The 21,107-nt window shown below is 49.6% G+C and overlaps 1 protein-coding gene across 11 annotated transcripts in view; it reads left to right on the forward strand.

Moving 5' to 3' along the window:
• ZNF827 (zinc finger protein 827) overlaps positions 1-20,038 on the forward strand; it is a 185,580-nt gene extending 165,542 nt beyond the window's left edge. Inside the window, exons 10-16 of one of the 11 annotated variants that reach the window (XR_009866625.1) lie at positions 1,330-1,501; positions 2,546-2,712; positions 12,023-12,214; positions 12,526-12,703; positions 14,184-14,250; positions 14,542-14,574; positions 16,085-16,111. Coding sequence is in view for 9 of the 11 variants with exons in the window: in XM_062199530.1 (XP_062055514.1) it covers positions 1,330-1,501; positions 2,546-2,712; positions 12,023-12,214; positions 12,526-12,703; positions 16,085-16,904 (1,529 nt within the window). In the remaining 2 variants the exon portion in view is untranslated. The other 10 variants (XR_009866624.1, XM_062199534.1, XM_062199535.1 and 7 more) reach the window with 10 other exon arrangements.
• The last annotated feature ends 1,069 nt before the right edge of the window (positions 20,039-21,107 follow it).

Genomic DNA, 21,107 nt, shown 5'->3' on the forward strand with positions numbered 1-21,107 from the left:
CAGTGCTGGTCCCAGGAAATACTATTGAATAAAGGCATCAGGTCCAAAGATGTTCGCAGGTGAGTTCTTCTTAACTTGATGGGAAGAGCAAATCCCAGTGTTACTGAACCTTTCTAGCTGATAGAAAAAGACAGAAAGCCCCACCATTGTTTTTATGAAGAAGACATAACTTTAACACCAAAACCTGAACAACCTCACATATGAAGGCAACAGGCACAATTCTGAGGAAACACTTCTCCTTTGTCCCTGCTGCTCCTCCCATGGCTGCCAAGCCCACCATGTGTCCTTCCGATGTGAGCCCTCACGATGGCGAGGCCTGAACATTTGGTTGTAGAAAAACTGCTTGCCATGTTTTTCCCTGGGAAATACGGAAGACTGGCAATTTTTAAAAGCCAAGCCCAGCCATACCAGATAGAAGCAGGGCCAGCAGGTGAAGTTGTTCTCTCCTCCTGCGGCTGCCCCCTTAGTCTGTCCGGTGAGCACACGCCTGCGCGCCGGGCTCTCATTTGCTTGATTAGGCAGATGAATGCAGGGTGCCACTCTGGAAACGATCCAGAAACATCTGTCAGGCCTACGAGAGGATTTCCATTCAGAAATTAATGGAGACTTTTCACATTATCTATGTAAAATGAACATTGCCAATTAAATTATTTTATACAAGTCACCCCCCCCCCTTTTGATTTCATTAGCTTTTTTGTTTGTTTTGTGGCTGATCCCAGCCTGGAGCTTAGGGGAGATGATGGGTCCAGTCTCATTCCCCTTGCTGTGTCTGGCACCCACTCACAACCAGCACACAGGAGGAGGCGTGCGCGTGCACACACACACACACACTCACAAACACGGTATTCTTTTAGCCCCTCTGGGACGGAGAGGAAGAGGGGCAGTGGGGGTCCCACAAAAAGCAGGCCATCCGGTGGCCCTGAGACTCTGTTTAATCCTTTGAAGCGTTCAGAGTGGCCCTCTGTGTGGATTTTTTAAATACAACTCCAAGGCATTACCTTTGTCGCCACGTGGAATGAGACGCAAACCAGCCTTTTCTTGATATCTTCAGGGGTGGGGAACTTCCATTCCACAGACCGGATGAGACTCCAAGATCATTTGGTGCATCCCTGCCAAGGCAGCTGCACACGGGACTCAAAATTCAATGGGTTTAAAGCACACTAATTTTAAGTCGATAATTTTATATGGACCGCGGGTGATATACGTATAGAGATAACCCTGGCAGAATAAAAAAGGTTCCCCACCCCTGCTTTCCGTGCTGTCTCGCAAGGAGCTGGCATTTCATTTCCTGAGAGTGGTTTGGGTGTTTGCCTGTTCCTTCTCCCCCAGAGGAAAGAAAATACAAATGCCACTTGTGCCCCTATGCTGCTAAGTGCCGTGCGAACCTGAACCAGCACTTGACCGTGCATTCCGTGAAGCTGGTGAGTACAGACACCGAGGACCTTGTCAGCGCCGTCACCTCTGAAGGCAGTGACGGGAAGAAGCACCCTTACTACTACAGGTGAGTGGAGGACGTAACGCGCTGGTCTGGCCCCCGCCTGCCTGCCCAGCCACTAGGGACGTGTGACAGGAGCCCCCTTTCTCGGTTGTCTGATGACCTTTGTTTTAATGCTCTCTGTGCTGCCGTGGCCACTGCAGTTGCACGACCCCGCTCTTGGCTTGGGTGGCCCTGGCAGAATTCACTGGAAGAGAAATGGTCTTGGACTGACTGTCACAGGTGGAGCCCCAGAGAGTGACAGAGCCCTGGGGACAGTCAGCATCTTGGTCTGTGCAGCTCCCACTGTTGCACCTCTTAGCTTCCTAAGAGTTGGAAAGCAAAAAAGCCAGCGAAAAATACACCCAGGAACCCAGCAGAAATAGCACAGAAGGCATTACACGTTTTCCCTTGGCTGGGTTGCTGTTTAGGATGTGCATTGCATGTTTTGCTTCCATAGTCAGCCCAGAGTCAGTTTTTGGGTTGTCGCCATCAGATCCCAAGTTTTGTACTCTTTACTAAACCTTACCTGCGCTATTGGTGGAAACTGGCTTTTGCATGAAACATCTCCAGGGAAGGGCGGCCTCTCTCTCAGGAGCTGTCGCAGATGGGGCTGCCTCTTGCTTGGTCTGCCACGCGGTGACCTGCGTGTGCTTCCATTGCTACGTGGGAAGCTTTCTGGAGCCACAGAGAGAGCGTATGGGAGATGTGGTGCCTCTGAATTTATCAATGGACCACTAAACACCTTGGCAACACTGCCCCACATCTCCAGGCCCAAAGGAATCACTTAGGTGATGTGCAGCATCTGGAATCTGTAGTTTTTAATTCACTGTATGCTTACTTAGCACCATTATAGCATGAATGGGATGGCTACATGATGCTGGCACTGAAGCCGCCTGGCACAGCGAGCACCGCAGAGGCAGCCCAGAGCGCAGAGAATCCTCTGCGGCAGAAGTTCTGCTGGCGAGGAGCATGTGTGTGAAACCTCCGGCTCCTCGAGTGTTCTCTGCAGAGAGGAGTCGCCTCCATTCACAGCTCTGCATCCCTCTTTTCTTTCATCCCCTCGTCTAGTTGTCATGTGTGCGGATTCGAGACCGAGCTCAATGTGCAGTTCGTCAGCCACATGTCGCTGCACGTGGACAAGGAGCAGTGGATGTTTTCCATCTGCTGCACCGCCTGTGACTTTGTCACCATGGAGGAAGCAGAGATAAAGGCTCACATCGACACCAAGCACACAGGTGACCATTCCTGCCTGTCCGTCTCTCTGTCCTCCCCCACCCCCTGCACCCTGGGGTGCTGCCGCCCAGCAGTGCACGAGGCCTGGATAGGTCCTTCCAGGGAAAGGAAGTTTCCCAGGGTAGCAGGACCACATTGCCTTGTGGCCATCATGGCCTGGCCTGGCACCCCGGTGCCAAATCTAAAAGGCAACCCAGTTCAGTTGTGCCGCAGGGGTTCTGAACTGTTTACTTGTCACTTGTCCCCCACCACCACCATTTGTAACAATCCTAACCCTCAGGGTGCCCCCGGGCTGTGCCTTTGCGTGGGAGATGGGTTGCCTGTTCAGCAGCTCTTCGATAACACCATGCAGGCAGAGACACTGAGGCTTAACGGAGGTGGGCTAGCCTGTCCAGGGTTAACAACCAGGATGGCACCACAAACGCGGAGTGGAATGGTTTTCATTCCAGAGCGTGCTCTCCGTGTGCGAGTTGTTGTGAGAGCCCAGAGAAAGCTGGCAGAACCTGGGACCCTGCCGTTCTGCTGTGCCAGGGCACTGAGCACCACATTCTGCAGGCTCTGTTCTCTTCCGTGAGCCTGCATCGTGGTGTGTGGTGCGTTTACTGAGGCTCAAGGAAAACCAGATTCCCAGGAAACCTTCCAATGTCTAGGTCATGGCCAAGACTTGTCCAGGGCTCACCTTTCATTTCCCATGTCATTCTGGCCAACTTCTTCCATGTAATGGTGGTAACGTTTTGGCTTCACAGTGCAATTATGCTCTCACAAGGGCTGGTTACAGATGACACCAGTGCGGAGGAACCCCGAGGGGCTTACATTTAAGAGCGGGTGTTGCCAACAGCTGGCTCGGGACGCTGGGTCAGCCCCTCATATCACTGGCCCAGAAAGGATCAGAGAAGCGAATTTGCTGGCAGTCATGCTGACGACGTGCGTGGCCTCTCCATGCTTCTCTGGCCGCTCTGGCTCGGTGGTGCCAACAGCAATAAAAGCTTGTTTTTGTCAGTAAATTGGGCAGCTATGCCTGGGCAGTCTGCAGAGAGCCATTACACTGCGTGAGGAGGTGACACTCGTGTGACCGCAACCACATGAGCACTGTGGGCAGCAGGTGAACTGGGAAGCCCACCTGGAAGGTAAATTGGATTCGGCATTTTTGGAGCAGCAGATGGAAGCAACGGCCAGCCTCTCTTCCGTTTCCACTGGCTTTTTCACGCATTTTGTTTTCTCTTTTATAGTCAACCTTTGCTCTTCAAACCCTCCTCACCCCAAAGTATGGCTGAACGCAGCCTCTCACCCCACTCCACAGCTCCCTCCACCCCGCCTTGCGGAAACCATAAGGGATAGAAAGAGGTTGGATTTCTCACCACTTCGTTGTCATGGGTGCAAGCCTCCCATTCACAGCTAACCCGTGCACACACACTCACCCCCATGCACCACGGGGAGCACACTTAGATCTTGTTCCTTCTGAGGTCGCAGGGCCCCAGGTCTTGCCGGGAAGAATGTCCTCATTTGTTAGCACCAAGAGCCCAGAGTGGAATTTCTCTTATAATTCAGTGGAAGCCTTTAATGCCCATGCTACTAGAGAAAGGTTAAAACCGGCTTGATAAACCAAGGCGCTGCAAGCTTTTTTTAAAGGGCCAGATAGCAAGTGTTTTAGGCTTTGGGGCCATATGATTTCTGTCACTACCACTCAGCACTGCCACTGGAGTTTGCAAGTAGCCATAGACAGTACACAAATGGATGCGCAGAGCCGTGTTCCAATAAAACTTTACTTATAGAAATAGGAAGCTGGCTTTGGCCCACAGCCTATAATTTGCTGATCCCTATTGTAAGCTAATGACCTCTCAGCATTTCCTGTTTGGTGCTGTTTTAAGGCATTTGAATCTGACCCAAGGTATATCTATTTAAATCTGTAAATGAATAAGCTATTTTATTGCAAAGTTCTGATATGTAGCAATATATATGCTGTATGATATAGAAGGGTACTTCATAAAGTTTGTGGAAAGAGGAATTGAAAGACAAGTTTAAGGGCAGGTGTTTGCCCTAGTGGTTAAGATGCCAGTGAAGAGGCCTCCATCCTACATCAGGGTGCCCGTGTTTAGTTCCCAGCTCCGGCTCCTCATTCCATGTCTTGCTCTGTCAGCGCTGGGAGGCACTGATGGCTCAAGTAGCTGGATCTCTGCCACTCACATGGAAGACCTGGATTGAGTTCCAGGCTGCATTTGGGGAGTGAACCAGCCAATGGGAATTCCGTTTATTCATCTCTCTCTCTCTCTTCCTTCCTCCTCCCCGCCTCCCTGCAAACAAATAATTTTTCAAAACTAAGTTTATTTCGGTGCAAAAATGTTGAAATCCATGCATAGTTTTTTCATAATACACATCTTCCATGAACTTTTTTGAAGCCCCTTCATATATAACCATGCAGCAGGAGGCTTGTCTAATCACTGCTGGATCCCCAGCACCCAGCACCGAGCCTGCCATGTCGGTAGCAGACACTCAGTGAATGACTGTGTGTGTGCAAACTCATCCATTCAGATCAGTGCATGTAAGGAAGTGACTCAGACACGGCGCCTGCTGGAGCCCTATTGCTATAATCCGTGTGGAATTTCTGTAATCCTAGGGAAAGAGTCATTGTTCAGCATCCTGGGGAATCTGCCATGCTCTGCGACCTAAGTGAGGGTGAAATCTACAGGATGAGCTTTATTCTAGAGAAATCCGTGCTCTCACGTGCTGCCTACAGCTTGCCCTCGCCCAAGGCCCGTGTGTGGAAGGGAGACTGAAGGGCTGCCCTCCCCTTATGTTTCTGCATGATGCCACCTCCTCGCCCCACTCCGTGGCTCCGTGGCTCCGCAGAGAACCTCAGCAGGCAGGACATAGCCCCTCCTCCGATGCCTGTGACTCCTTCCATGCAAATTCTGCTGCAGTTCTAAAATGGTGCAAGAAATGACACTAAGGAATCCAAATAGCTGTTTGGAAAATGCAGCCATTGACACCGTCCCTCACAGTGACACCGGCCTAAGTTCCAGATGACTTACAGTGTCCCTGTTAACACATCATTCCTAGAAAAGCTACAGAGATAGGCCACCTAGCAAACCTACAGAGTGAGAAGGATTTGTAAAAGTTTAAGTGATAAAAGAAATCACAAAGGAAAAGAATCAAGAGATTTGGCACAAAATTCTCTTCTATTTGCAAAAGAACAAAAGTGGGGGCAGGCATTGTGGCCCAGCAGGTTAAGCCTTGCTTGGGGTGCCAGCATCTCACATTTGAATGCCTGAGAGGGAATCCTGCCTCTGCTTCTGATCCAGCTTCCTGCTACTGTGCTCTCTGGGAGACAGCAGGTGATGGCTCAGGCATCATCTCTCTACCACCCATGTGAGAGAGCCAGAGGGAGCTCCTGGCCCCTGGCTTCAACCTGGCCCAACTCCAGCTCTTGCAGGCATTTGACAAGTGAACCAGTGGATGCTCTCTCTCTCTCTCTCTCTCTCTCTCTCTCTGTCTCTCTCTGTCTCTTTCTCTCTCTCTCTCTCTCTCTCTCCATCCTCCCTCCCCCCTACTCTGCTTTCAAATAAATAAAAATAAATAAACTTAATTTTAAAAAATGAAATGAGTCATAAAAATGACAACAGGTTAATGTATGTACTACCTAGAACATTTGTCTAAAAACTTGAGACTTCTAATTGAAAAATTTGCGGAGAACATGAAAGAAATAGACACTCATCACTTTACATGAAGAAAGTGTCCAGTTGAAGCTCTGGAGTGGCTTTGTCTACCCAGGGAAGCTAGGAGGGCGTTGGATGGTAGTAGCCCCGGGGGCTGGGATGCACTGGTGCACCTGTAGCTTCGCCCCTGCCAAGGGCTCAGAACTTTGGCCTACTAATTAGGTGCTGTTTACCAAGAGGCAGGAAAATGTGGACTCCTTCTGTGAGTCGACCCACAGGAAAAAAACTCAAACGATGGAATATTGCTTTTAATTAAAATTTAATGTTCAGGGATGATTTAAGAAGGATAGGATAGGTACATTCCATGGAGGCGATACTGTCATTTAAAATGAGTAACTCATATTTTCATGTGCCGGGTATAGAAAACAGCATGGGAAGATAGAAAGTGTTTGTTATTATATTGCATAAGTAATACTTATTCTATCCCATAATATATTAATAAGACCTTCTGTAATGCTTACTGTGAGCAAGACGCTGTTTTTGGGTGCTTTGCCACAACCAGATGAGGAAAATTCCAGTGTTAGCTGCATTCCATAGATGAGCTCATTAAGGCACAAAGTTCAGTACTTTGTCCAAAGTCATACAGCCGCTGAGGGGTACCGGGGTACAGGCAGCACTCAAACCCAGGTATTCTGCATCTGAAGGCCTCACTGTTAACCACTATGCAGTTAATGGCAACAGTTTAAAAATAAAGATGCTTACTTTTAAAATAAAAAAAAAAGATTTTATTTATTTATTTGAGAGGTAGAGTTACAGACAGTGAGAGGGAGAGACAGAGAGAAAGGTCTTCCTTCTGTTGGTTCACTCCCCAGATGGCCACAACGGCCGGAGCTGCGCCAATCCAAAGCCAGGAGCCAGGAGCTTCTTCCAGGTCTCCCATGTGGGTGCAGGGGCCCAAGGACCTGGGCCATCTTCTGCTTTCCCAGGCCACAGCAGAGAGCTGGATCGGAAGTGGAGCAGCCGGGACTAGAACCGGCGCCCATATGGGATGCCGGCACCATAGGTGGAGGATTAACCTTCTGCGCCACAGCACCGGCCCCGTGATGCTTACTTTTTTAAAAATGAAAAGAAAGGGGTCAGCATGGTGATACAGCAGGCAAAACCACCGCCTGTGACACCGGCATCCCATAGGGGCACCCGTTCCAGTCCTGGCCGCTCCCGCTTCCTATCCAGCTCCCTGCTAATGAGCATGGGAAAGCAGCGGAAGATGGCCCAAATGCTTGAGCCCAAGCACTTGACCCTGTTCATCACATTTTCATGCCTGTTGGGAGACTGGGAAGAAGCTCCTGGCTCCTGGCTTAGGCCTGGCGCAGCCCTTGCTGCTGCAATTTCAGCATCCCATGTGGGCACCAATTCGCATCCCAGATGCTCCACTTCTAATACAGCTCCTTGCTAATGCACCTGGGAGAACAGCAGAAGATGGCCCAAGTGCCTGGGTCTGTGCCATCCATGTGAGAGACCCAGATGGAGCTCCAGGCTTCGTCCTGGACCAACCCTGGCCGTTGCTACCATTTAGGGAGTGAACCAGCAGATGGAAGATCTGTCTCTCTCTTCTCTTCTCTTCTCTCTGTAACGCTTTCAAATAAATAAATAAATATTTTTTATAAAAAAAAAAAAGAATGAAAAGAAGTACACCAAAATGCGATGATGTTTGTATTGTGGAGTTGAGAATGATTGCTCATGTTTTATGGTTTAAGCCTCTCAATGTGTATCGTTTTACATTACAAGTTATGTAAGTTTTTTAATGCTATCTTCAGCTGGTTGTCCTCATGTGCAAGGGAGCATTCCCTGTGCACGGGTGGCCTTCGCTAAGAATCTTTGTGATGTTGAAGGTAAATGAGCAGTCGGATCCCAGTGAGCCTTCCGTTTAGCTGACATGGGAAGCCCGGTCCCCTCTGTGCAGGCATCTCAAGGACTGAGAGCAGGGGAGGAGTTCAGGCCGGAGATTCCTGAGGGAGCAAGCTGGGCCCTGTGGCACGTGTGTCGCAGAAGGCCTGGCACATCACCACCACCGTGGAGCTCTGGAAACTTACCGCTGAGGTGGCCCTGCCGACGGCAGGAAGGCGGAGTGCACTCCAGTCTCTTTTTCAAGTTACTGAAATGAGCATGCTTTAATTCCAAGCACGAATTTCAAATAATCACTTGGAATAGACCGGTGGATCTGGGGAAGTGATTTGGGGAATTCAGGGCCCCCACTGATAATGTATTTGTATACAGAATGTGACTAGGCTGGTTAAATATTTAGATAAGGGACAGGCACGAATGGGGCCTGACACCAGAGAAGACCGTGGCTCAGTGGGCACGGATCCCTGGTCCTGGGGGTCAGTGGCCACGGGCATTCCTCCCCGGACCAGGTTCAGTCCTGGTGGGCTCTGACTTGTCTGCCCTAGGCACTAACTGCAGCTCTGACAAAAACAGGAATTGAAAACAGTTTTTTAAAACTTTTTAATTATAAAGGCAATATTTGGCCACTCTAGAAAACGTTGGCGAATGAATAGACAGAATCAAACATCATGCTACTGATTTCATAGTCTGGGTCTAACTCACCATCCCAGGCTTGTTTACTTCCAAATTTTGTATCCCTCGATACAATGATTTCTTTTTCATCTCCTTGTAAAGGAAGTGACTTTCTAGAATCCATAATGGTGAGATTACTGGATTGACTTGAAAGTAACTAAAATGCAGACTCCTGATACATTGTACCTGAGCCTAAAATTCTGAGGGGCGGGGTTGCATTGCCTCTGTAAATCAGTGTCAGGAGAATTGCGGTCCTCACAGTATGGGGTTGGATGCCGGCATGTGGCATGTTGGCACAGGGAATTAAGTTGTCACTTGCAAAGCCAACATCTCATAGGGGAGGGCTGGGTTGAGGCCGGGCTGCTCTGCTTCTGATCCACCTCCCTGCTAATGTTCTTGGGAAGGCAGCAAATGATGGTCCAAGTGTTTGGACCCCTGCAGCCCACATGGGGTCCTGGAAGGAGTTTTAGGCTCCTGGCTTCAGCTTGGCTCTGTCCAGGCCATTGCAGCCATTTGGGGAGTGAAGCAGTGGATGGAAGATTCTCTCTCTATCTCACCTGTGCCTGCCTGCCAAATAAATAAACAAATCTTTCTCTTAAGTCACATGACAAACATTTTTTTAAAAAATCGGATCTCCTGAACCGCGAAATTAAAATTAAACATGGAATTAAAAGCTAGGCTTATTTTGTTACAAGAAGCTCTTGAAATCCATGCATAACTTTTCATCATACACATTCCTCATGAATCCCTGAAGAACTCTCGTGAATAAAATTTCAGAGTTTTTAATGCCAAAATCAACTCATCTTTCATAAGTTTCTCCACAGACTTTTTGAAGCACCCTCAGTAACACGAGTTATTTGGGTTTTATTATATACATCTTTAATTTATCACAATATAAGTTCTAGTGATGATGCTACTTCATATGTAAAAATCTCACAGTAGCACCCTTCCATTTCTCCCCACCAGCCTTAATGCTGTTGTCAGTATATATTATCTACTTGTTATAAACCCCACAGTGCTCTGTTATTTTTGCTTAAACAGAACTCCTCCTATTATCTCCTAAATAATAAGAAAAATCATAACTGTACCCATGTCTTACTTCCGGTGCTCTTCATTCTCTTGTGCAGATCCGTTCCTATATTCGACGTCATTTTCCCTCTGCCTAGAGGACTTTGAACATGTCTTGGAATGCAGGTTGCTGGTGATACATTCTTTCATCTTTTTTAGTGTCAGCTCTTTTTTTCTCCATTTTTGAAACGTGTTCACTGGATTGACAGATTATCTTCCAGTGCTCTAAAGATGCTGCTTCCTTGTCTCCTCACCTGCATGGCTTCCCGTGAGAAATCTGCTGTCATGTTTTTTATTCTTGTTCGTGATGTGCCCTTTTTCCTGTGACTGTTTTTTAAATTTATTTTTATTTATTTATTTATTTATTTATTTATTTTGGTCACTGGTTTTGAGCAATTTAATTATGATGTTCCTTGGTGTTGGTTTCTTCATGCTTCTCATGCTTGGGCTTGAGAAACTCATTGTTGAGCTTTTTGGATCTTTGAGTTTATTGTTTTCCTTATATTTGGAAAATTTGGGGCCCTTTTGTGCCTTATTTCAGCACTCCTCACCCCAACGGGGAGGCCAGTTAGACTTAGCGTAGGCTGCCTGCAGGCATCCCATGGTTTATTGTTGCTGTTTTCATTTGGGGGATTCCTTTCGCTATTGCATCTCAGAGAGTTCTGTAGCTTTTATCTTCACATTCATTCTTTCTTCTGCCACATCTAATCTGCTGGTAATTCCATCAGTGTATTCTTCCATCTCAGACATGGTTTCAAGTATAGAAATTTGACTTGAGGGGCTGAGCTGTGCATAGAGGGCAAAGCCACTGCCTGGAGTGCTAGCATCCCATATGGACACCAGTCCAAATCCTGGCTGCTCCACTTCCGATCCAGCTTTCTGCTGTGGCCTGGGAAAGCAGCAGAAGATGGCCCAAGTCCTTGGCCCCTTGCACCCTCATGGGAGACCCATAAGGAGCTCCTGGCTCCTGGCTCCTGGCTTCAGATTGGCACAGCTTCAGCCGTTTCAGCCATTTGGGGAGCAAACCAGCAGATGGAAAACCGACCTCTCTCTCTCTCTCTCCCTACCTCTGCCTCTGTGTAACTCTGCCTTTCAAATAAACAAGTAAATCTTTAAAAAAAAAAAAAAAAGTCTGCAGCCCCCTACCACTCTGAGCTCCCAGTTTCTTTAAAAAAAAAAAGAAATTTTATCTGCCTTTTTTTTTTTTATCTTCCATATCTCTACCTAACTTTTTGAGCATATGAAGTATCCTTACTGGCAAATTTTAACAACTATGTCAGTTCTTGGTCAGTTTTTTTTTTTTTTAAGATTTATTTTTATTTATTTGGAAGCCAGAGTTACAGAGAACAAGAGACAGACAGAGAGAGATCTTCCATCTACTGGTTCACTCCCTAAATGTCTGCAATGGCCAGGGCTGGGCCAGACCAAAGCCAACAACCAGGAGCTTCTTACCAGGTCTTCCACATGGTGGCAGGAGCCCAAGTGCCTGGGCCATCTTCTGCTGCTTTTCCCAGGTCATTAGCAGGGAGCTGGATTGGAAGTAGAGCAGCTGGGACTCAAACCAGCACCCATATGGGATGCCGGTGCTGCAGGCAATGACTTTACCCGCTATGCCACAATGCCGGCTCCCCTAGGTCAGTTTTGATTGACTGACTGTTCCTCCATTTTGGGTTGTGTTTCTTGCTTCTCTGCATGCCTGAAAAGATGTGATGGGACATTTAGAAATATAACACTGGAACTTGGCGTAACGTGTTCAGGCCATCTTAGCAGCTATTGTCACTGTAATTATTGGAAGACCTCAGTAAACATGTGTCAAATGGATTGAATGTCTGCTCCTGATCCCAGGACCTCAAATATCATCACCACAGGTACGCCAAGACCAGGGGAGCTGGGAGCCTTAGACTGTGGCCCCCAAGGATGCATCCATGAGACCTGATTGCCCCAACGTCAAGCGCTGCCTACCTGAGGGTGTGCATCTCCTAAGTAAGAGACTTGGGTACTTTTTATTTTTCAGGGGAAGACAGGAAGACCCCCAGCGAGTCCAACAGCCCCTCTTCATCCTCCCTCTCAGCTCTGAGTGATTCAGCCAACAGCAAAGACGATTCCGACAGCTCCCAGAAGAACAAGGGTGGGAACAACCTGTTGGTCATCTCCGTAGTGCCTGGGAGTCAGCCCTCACTGAACAGTGAGGAAAAGCCAGAGAAAGGTAAGGGAGGGCTGGGGGTGTCTGCTCCACCCTTCCGGTCTTGAGACTCTGCCCTGGAGAGGCGGGGTAACTGGGTCCAGGAGACAGAGGACGCGCACCTAAACTTCACATTACCTTTGGGCTTGATTTGCATCCAGTGTGGAGCTGTATGTTAAACTCCTTTACCACCGAGAGGCAGGCAGCAGGGCCTGGAAGGGTGTGGCTCTTAGGAGGTGGAGGGGGTGGGCAGAAGGGGGTACTCGACCCCACTCTGGCCTGCCTCTCTGTCTCTCTGCCCCGTGCACCTCTACACCCAGCTTCGGTCCTTTCAGGGTTCGAATGCGTTTTTTGCAACTTTGTCTGCAAGACGAAGAACATGTTTGAGCGCCACCTGCAGATACACCTCATCACCCGGATGTTTGAGTGCGACGTGTGCCACAAGTTCATGAAGACCCCCGAACAGCTGCTGGAGCACAAGAAATGCCACACTGTCCCCACCGGTGGGCTCAAGTAAGGAAAGCAAGTACAGAACCTTTTACTGCGTTGTTATTAAATACCCCTCCCCTGCCCTTCCCCTGCCCTTCCCCTGAAGGTTTTGGGGGTCTTGGAGAGGGGGAGTTTGGTATGAGGGGAGTTAGACAGGAACCTCTGCTGCCTCTCCCTGGATTGAGTCCAACCTGTCCCCCAAGGGCTCCAGAGACAACAGGGGGAGAATCGAGGATTCAGGGCCAGGAAGCAGACCTGTTGGGTCAACCCAGCGTGCGAGGCTAGGGCCATCCTATACTGCTTTGAGTTTGGTTCACACTTCATTTTGCTGGGACTCGGGGACCAGCGTGTGTCCCCAAGTGTAAATCATGATGCTGTCACCGCAGGTACCATCTCTGTTTTTCAGATGACTCGCCATGCATCTCCTACATAAATAGTTCCACCATCTCGCTCCCCCAGGTTAGAGCCTTGGCAGTTTGAGCAGGCCACGTTGTTCATGGCAGAGATCACACGGCCCCGTGTCCTCCTGCAGACACGCCAGCGCCTTCCCCCAAAGGCTAGACAGCGAGCTTCACCATTAAGCGAGAAGCGTACTCAGCCCCCGGTCTCCAGTGAGACCCTCGAGTTACCGCCAGCGGTCCCTGTGTCGGCCTCGGTAACGCGCGCTCGGGGGCGCACAGGAATGAAATGCCCTTGGCCCTCGGGAGATGTGTGTCCCTGCAGTACCCGAACTGACCCTCCCCGCTGATTCGGAAATCAGAGCCTTGTTCATGAGGTGCTTCCCGTCCAGTGAAGAGGAAGGAGCACCATAGTCAGGCACCCAAAAGCACACCATTTTTTCAGGCGTCATTTTTAATTTGTAGCTGAAACGATCGTGTAGTTAGAAAAAGTACACAACAGAGGAGGGACGTCTTTTTTAAAAACCTTGGTTTTCAAACATCTGCATCGTTGAAACTCACACTTCGCCAGAGAGGCGGGGGGATCCAGGAGAACCCTGGGAGGGAGTGGAGAGCCGCAGGCAGTGCAGGGTTGGCAACCCCAGGCGCTGCCCGGTCGGGGGACCCCAGCAGACGCGGCAGCACGCAGCAGCTGCTGTTGGATTCCATGCTGTCTCACTCTTGGGGCACTGAGGCGGGAGGGGGAGGGGTGGTGGCAGGGCTGGGGGAGGGGGAGACGGTCATTCTAGAAAATCAGGACCCAGCGAGGACCGACTCGGGAATCTGATGGGGTCTGCCCCCCTGCCCCCATTGACAAGTATTTGTGCACCCTTACCAAAAGCGAAGGCCACGTGGCCCCGTGGTCGGACTAGGCCCTTCCCCGTAGCCCAGTCCCAGCCGTGAACGCTGCAGCCCCCGCCCATTGTGGCTTTGCCAGTTCGCCTCTCCTCGGGGACCTGAGCAGTCCCCAGCCTCCGCACCCACTGGGGAGAACGCACAGTGATGGCTGCTGCTTTTGCCGATACCAGACACCTGCCGTACGGTGCTAACCGTGCCCTGTGTAATAGTTTATGTTCTAGGATGACCAAGTAGAAGAACACTTTGAAAAAATTGATAATGCCTTCTGGCTATACAGTGAGTCTTTGTTTTGTTTCGTTTCGTTTTGTTTCCTTTGCCATATCAGAGAATTAATCTGCCTGAGAGAGAGTGTCTTTAAGATAAACCACGGGAGCACGGAACACCCTTAGCCCTGTGCCTGAGCAGCGAAAGGAAGCAAGATTGAGCTGTGGGTCACAGAAATGTCCGTAAACTGAAACAGACTGCCCATGTCTAAGTTGCTTTTCTGTGATGGAACTGCTTGTACTCTATATCCTGTTGGTAATGCAGATCAAATAAGATTATACTATTATTTTTCTTTTGCCGTAGCTCAGGACAGTGGTGAGTTTCAGACTCCTCTAGGTAAGGCCCAGCTTGGCGTAGGGGTTGTGTGTGCACCTGACCTGGGAACGGGCTTTATATTTCTCTCGTGTGCACTCTTCTGTGAGCTGAGGGTCCAAGGCTAACGGCGAGCTTGGCGCTGAGGAGGCAGTGCACGGTGCACTTGGTTGTGTTGGGCTCTGCTGAACACCTCTCCAACCCCTCCGAGGACAGTCCACTCCCGGGCCCTGCCCTGCGGGCCCCGAGCAAGAGGCGAGGCAGCCACTTGGGCATCTGCATTCTGCCTGGAGAGCGAGTGCACGCTGCAGCGCACATGCACGCCAGCGCCTCGAGCCTGACCTGCAGGGGCAGCTCAGCGGTTTTGTGGCCATGCCCTCAGCACCCCTCGCAGCCCCTCTGGCGGGCCAGGAGGGCGGGTGCAGGTGGAGCCTCCTGCCAATCATGGGCAGCCCGAGCCTCAGGGAGGCCCAGCCTTTGTCCTGGGCTTGTCCATCTGGATCCCAGTAATCCCTGAGATGGAGCCGGGGCTCAGACCCATCCCCTGGCATAGTCTACCTAAATGATGTGCAGAGGCCACTCAACCAATGATTCCTTCTGTCCCGGGTGCGAGGCACCTGCTGAGCCCTCTCCCCGAGCCCTGGGGAGACTGCAGAAGAAATGTCAGACACGCTTCTGCCCCCTGGGACGCCAAGAGCCAGTTGCATTGCTGTTGACTCCTGTGGCATACTAATGTATTCATGAGTCTTCAGGCTCCAGAGGGCAGGTCCCCCTGTCCCTCCCTAGTCGGTGGGCTGTCGGGTGGGCTCCCTCTCCTCCCTGCCCCTGCCATAGTCCTCGCCTTCCTTGCTGATCAAGAGCCAGAACTTTAGGAGTCAGGTTTTATGCGTACACACCAATGCACGCACACACACACACACTCACTCACACACACCCAGGCCTTCTCATCCTAACAACCCTTTAATCAGCACGACTCTGCCCCCTGTGACTTTCTGTTTGCTGGAGGTAGCTCTCCCCCTATAAGCTGTTCTTCCAGACCTCTTAGCCTTTCTGCGTGTGCTTGGTGTGGTGCATGAAAAGTCCATTCTTTGTGTTGCTCCCATTGAGAGGGGAGGTCAGGAGGTTTAGACCTCCGCGCTGCCCCGAGGGGAGTGGGGAGGGCTCCAGGGGGCCGGAGGGGCACGGGGGGAGGGGGCTGGCGGGGAGCACCAGCTTATTTATAACCTCGGACCCTCTCTGCTCCCCCTGGTGTGGGCGGGCTGCCATTGGCTGTTCCAGCCAGGAGACCCAGAGCAGGCTGAGCGGAGCTGGTCGGAGCTCCTCCCTAGCAGGGGGCAGCCCTGACAGTGGTGAAAGCCCACGAGGCCATCCCCACCCCTGAGAGGCGGCAGGGCTGGGCTGGGCTGGCCAGGCCAGGCCTCGGAGACTGGGGAGGGTGGTGAGGAGCCGGGGGGGAGGGCGGGGAGAAGCAGGGCTGCCACCGAACCCTTCTGGCTGAACCTCGCTTGCCCTTGCTTCCCCCCCACCCCGGCAGGTGCCCATTCTGCATTTATTCCACCAACCGCCCCGCTGCTATGGAGTGCCACCTCAAGACCCACTACAAGATGGAGTACAAGTGCCGGATCTGCCAGACGGTGAAGGCCAACCAGCTGGAGCTGGAGACGCACACCCGGGAGCATCGCCTGGGCAACCACTACAAGTGCGACCAGTGCGGCTACCTGTCCAAGACCGCCAACAAGCTCATCGAGCACGTGCGCGTGCACACCGGGGAGCGGCCCTTCCACTGTGACCAGTGCAGCTACAGCTGCAAGCGCAAGGACAATCTCAACCTGCACAAGAAGCTGAAGCACGCCCCCCGCCAGACCTTCAGCTGCGAAGAGTGCCTGTTCAAGACCACACACCCTTTCGTCTTCAGCCGCCACGTGAAGAAGCACCAGAGCGGGGGGTGCCCCCCGGAGGACAAGAAGGGGCTGTGCACGGCCCCCAGGGAAGCGGCCGGCCCCGGGGCCCCGCTGCTGGTCGTGGGGAGCTCCCGGAACCTCTTGTCTCCCCTGTCGGTCATGTCGGCCTCGCAGGCTCTGCAGACCGTGGCCCTGTCCGCCGCCCACGGCAGCAGCTCGGAGCCCAACCTGGCACTCAAGGCGCTGGCCTTCAACGGCTCCCCCTTGCGCGTAGACAAGTACCGGAACTCGGATTTTGCCCATCTCATTCCCTTGACAATGTTATACCCCAAGAACCACTTGGATCTCACATTCCACCCTCCCCGGCCTCAGACTGCGCCTCCCAGCATCCCCTCCCCGAAACACTCCTTCCTCGCCTATCTCGGACTGCGAGAGAGAGCAGAGACTGTCTGAGGACAGCCACGGTCTGTACCAAAAACAAAAGAGACAAAGACAAAAACAAAACAAAATAACCCACAAAACTTAAAACACAACCCCAGCAGGTGTATGTTGCTGCAAAACCTACAGACCCCGCCGGGGTCTGCACCACGTGTACTGTATATCTTTAGTAAGGAGTAGAGAATTGGCTCTGTGTGTATACCTATTGCATTGACCTGAAAAGCTGCTTTACCCACTCTTCCGAAAGGTCACCTCCTGCATACTTCTACCTTTGAGAGGCATGCCTCCCCGGCCACCCACTCCGCCCTCAGCCCTTTTTCCTTCTTTGCTCTGAAAGGAATTCTGTCTCGTTAAACCCTAAAGAGAGTGTCCTTACTTGCAGTCAGCACTTGTACGCTTAAGATACCAGTGCATTTGGTTTTCTGTCCGGTGAGTGGGGCGCATGGGCGCTTGCGGGTTCCAAAAGAGCCGAGCTCCATGACGTTGCTCTTGTACAGCCCTCGTCCCGGCTTCTTTAACAGCGACCAACCTTCTCTTCCCTCCTGGGCTGTTCACCCACTCGGGTCTCTCCCCGAGCTCTCTCATCACCTCCCCTCTCTCTTTTACGGCTGCAGAGCGGTAGGGCCCGGTGCTGAGTGGATGCAGGAAGGGTGGGCTCCTACAGGGCTGCCGGAGCCCCGGTTCTCAGTTCTCCTCTGGGGGGGGAAGCTGCACGGGCTCCCGTGGCTGCCCTGTCCAGGAAGTATCCCGTAGCACTGCAGCTGACATCACACAACTGAAGTCTGATGTGTGTGTGTGTGCCCGTACGTCAGTGACGTGTATGGTGCACGCACGTACACAGGACATCGTTTTGTTTTTTTTTAAGGGCAGATTATATATATATATATGAGATGTATTAATTCAGTGGTTACCATTTGTTTGCAGGAAAAAAAAATTGTATGAATGAAAAATTTTATGGTTCATAAATCCAGCCAAGGAGATTAAAAGGGGTTTGGATAAATTCTGGGTATAAATGCTCAGACTAAAAAAAAAAAAAAAAGAAAAAAAAGAAAAAAAAGAAATGGCAGTTTTGCACAGTGCTTTGGTCTTGCACTAGTTTTTGTTTCTCATCTGAAAAAAAAAAGTAAAATAAAAGGAAGAAAATGTACCTTTTTTATGGAATGAGTAGACTGTATGTTTGACAATTTAGCCACAACCTCTTTGACCTATAAGGACACAACAAAAAGGTGCTGTTTAGTCCTCTGGTTCAGTTCCTGCCCCTGAGAAGTTTCCATTGTGTTTGCAGATCCTCTGGCTGTAGCAGTATCCTCTATGCTGTTAGTGATTCTGTATTCCATTTTGTTAACGCCTGGTAGACGTACCTGCTAGGAGGCTAACTTTATACTTATTTAAAGCTCTTATTTTGTGGTCATTAAAATGACAGTGTATGTGCAGCACTTTATTGCAGCAGGAAGCAGGTGTGGATTGGTTGAGTAACCCTTCGCTCATCTTAAAAAGCAATGGGTGATTTAAAGAGGAAAAAACTCTTGGATGAATATGTTCATTGCTTGTATTTTTGAGACAGCAGAATCTCCAGTGTGAAACAGGCTGAAAGAGCAGGAAGAAATGTGCTTTGTGTGAGAACAGAGTTGGACTATGGAGATCTGTACGTTCTTCACCTGTGGAAGAACAGGTGGACGGGGAACACTTTCTCACCCTGTTGCCGATTCCCGTCATGTCTCAGGCTGGAGTTGGGATTTTTTTTTTTTTCACCTATTTCACCAGGGGGAAAAAAACAAAAGCCTCCCTGATTTTTCTTCCTCTAGTCAGTTTGGTTCGCTCAGAGCCCCCTGGAAATGAATCCTGTTGCACAGGAAGCCAGAAGACTGTGCTGTCTGTCCCCGCACCACGGTGTCCCCACTGCCCTCCGCTCTAACCCTGCTGCCCCCAGAGCTGGCAGGTGTGCTACATTTCCCTTCCCTGGCCATCCGGCCCAGTGTGGGGTGCCTGCTCGGTGTCCTGGCAAACCTGTTTACACTAAGGGGATGGCCACGGGGGTGCGGAGGCCCAACCAGCTCAGGCAGGAAGCTCCCAGAACCCTCAGTCATTCTCCAGCAGAAGCTGTGTTCGAGATGCTGTTCAACCTCACCCTGTCCATGTCTCAGTAAAAGACACTATAGACGGTTATGGACAACACACTCCAAGAATACTGGGCTTTCGGGTGGGTTGTGTTGTTTTCCTTTAAGTCATGTCTTTATTCCCATATAATGGAGAACATGCCACTTGGCTAAAAATGTGTTTTAAAAATTACAAGTTCAGTGATGATAGGAAAGAGGGCCTTGGTGATCCCACAGGGGCTGGCGGAACAGGTGACTCACACTTAAGCACCAGCAGGTTCAAAACCTGAAAGGGTGGCGCGAATGGTTAGGACTATAGGTTTTCCAGCTGCCACTTGTGCAATAGGAGGCCCTAAGGTCAGAACGTTCCAGAGCAAGAGGGGTGATGGAAGGAGACACTGACTGCTCAAATGCCATGCATTTCACTGCTTGCCACTGAACTTGTATTTGAATGACTTAGTAATGCTTAATAAAATTGGGCAACTTTTTTAGCACTTTGGAAAGAGTCATCGATCTTTCTGGTAAATTATAAAAGTTTTCTGAGTGAGAAAAGGTGTGTTTGGAGTTTGTTTGACTTTTTATATTATTGTTGTTATTAATAAAGGAAAAATCTACAGCATTTTTCAGATTCCACCTAGCTAATGTGTAGCCCTGAATTTGGTTTGCAGTTTGATACTCAGGGAAGGATGTGTTCCATAGATATCCTTTCCGTGTAAACACTGACATGTGAGAAATCCACCTGCCAAGTGACTCCAATTCTGATTTCACTATGCATTCTTCAACGAAGCTTATTTTTCCATATAGTGACGCAGTTAGGGTTCTCAGCACTTTCTTCTATCCTTTTTTTAACTCTTCATATTATGTTCTGATGATCATACTGTCAAGGTTTGTGTACATTACTGAAAATTTGTATTGTATAAAGCTTTTTGCATTACAAGGCTGTACAGGGTCATTTTGACAGTAACTGGTATATTCCTTTGCATCTTATGTTGCATTGCCAATTTCTAGTGTATCCAGTTTGAAAGTATAATATACTCTAATTAAAAAAAAAAGGTTGGCTATACTCTTGTTTCTTTCTTTTTTTTTTTTTTCTTGGTTGCCATCCTCAACTACTTATTAGTCTCAGGGTTAGGTTGGTCTTGCTTTGTTCTGTTTTCAGTGCATTTTAACCAGATTTGGGAAATATCCACTCCTAGTTATAGCTATTGCAAAACCCAGGGTTTGGACACCCATGGTGACGATGCAGACTGTTATTATATAAGCACTAACAGCTGTCAAGGTTGAGAGTGTATCTGTCATTCAGTGTCGTGGCGCTGGCTCCTTCCTGAAATTGTTTAGTGACATTTCACAGTATTCGCCAGCCTTTCCCTCTCCTGCTCTACATCATTCTATTGACCCCATAGCCAAAGGGAAGGAAAAAACAGATGAATAACTCCATTTATCTTAATGAAGTTGGGCAACTAATGGGGGGGGGGGGTGCTATGTTTTGCAAGCTAAGTAATCATCCACCCAAATGCAAGTAATAAGAACTCACTGTTCAAGGGAAACGACCGGGGACAGACAATGAGACACAAAACCAAAAACAAACGAAGGAAAATCACACTTGCAGGTTAAAACAACGCTTTTTAAAACTCCGTTTTCAAACTCTGCCCATTGGAGACCTTCCCCAGGAATCTGTGACGATTGATAAAAATACATAAAGCAGCAGATGAGAATGTTTTGCCTGGTTCACAACTTGCAAGCTTATAAATATAATGTCCTTTGCTTGTTTCAAGAAATTGTGAACCACTTCTCTCTAACATTTAAAATGATCAGATTTACTTTAGGGGGAAAAAGTGGATAATACAGGAGAAACCACACTGAAAATGACCAGACGCTCATAAGACACTATTTCCATCCAAGAAATGGGTGGAATGCACATGACTGAATCAAGTGTTCCTGTTGGAGTCAAGGACCAATTTTGTGTCGGGGTGACTGATAGTGAGAATAATCAAATATGCCCGACTGCTTTGACTGTTGCCTGCACCAGAGGCACGAGTGGCTTCTCTTTTCGTGTACGCCCTGTTTGGCCTTAGACTGCGCCGCTACCTGCAGTTGAAGGCAGGGAGCGATATAAAGAACA

This window comes from Lepus europaeus, chromosome 8 (genome assembly GCF_033115175.1).
Source record: "Lepus europaeus isolate LE1 chromosome 8, mLepTim1.pri, whole genome shotgun sequence".
Taxonomy (NCBI): domain Eukaryota; kingdom Metazoa; phylum Chordata; class Mammalia; order Lagomorpha; family Leporidae; genus Lepus; species Lepus europaeus.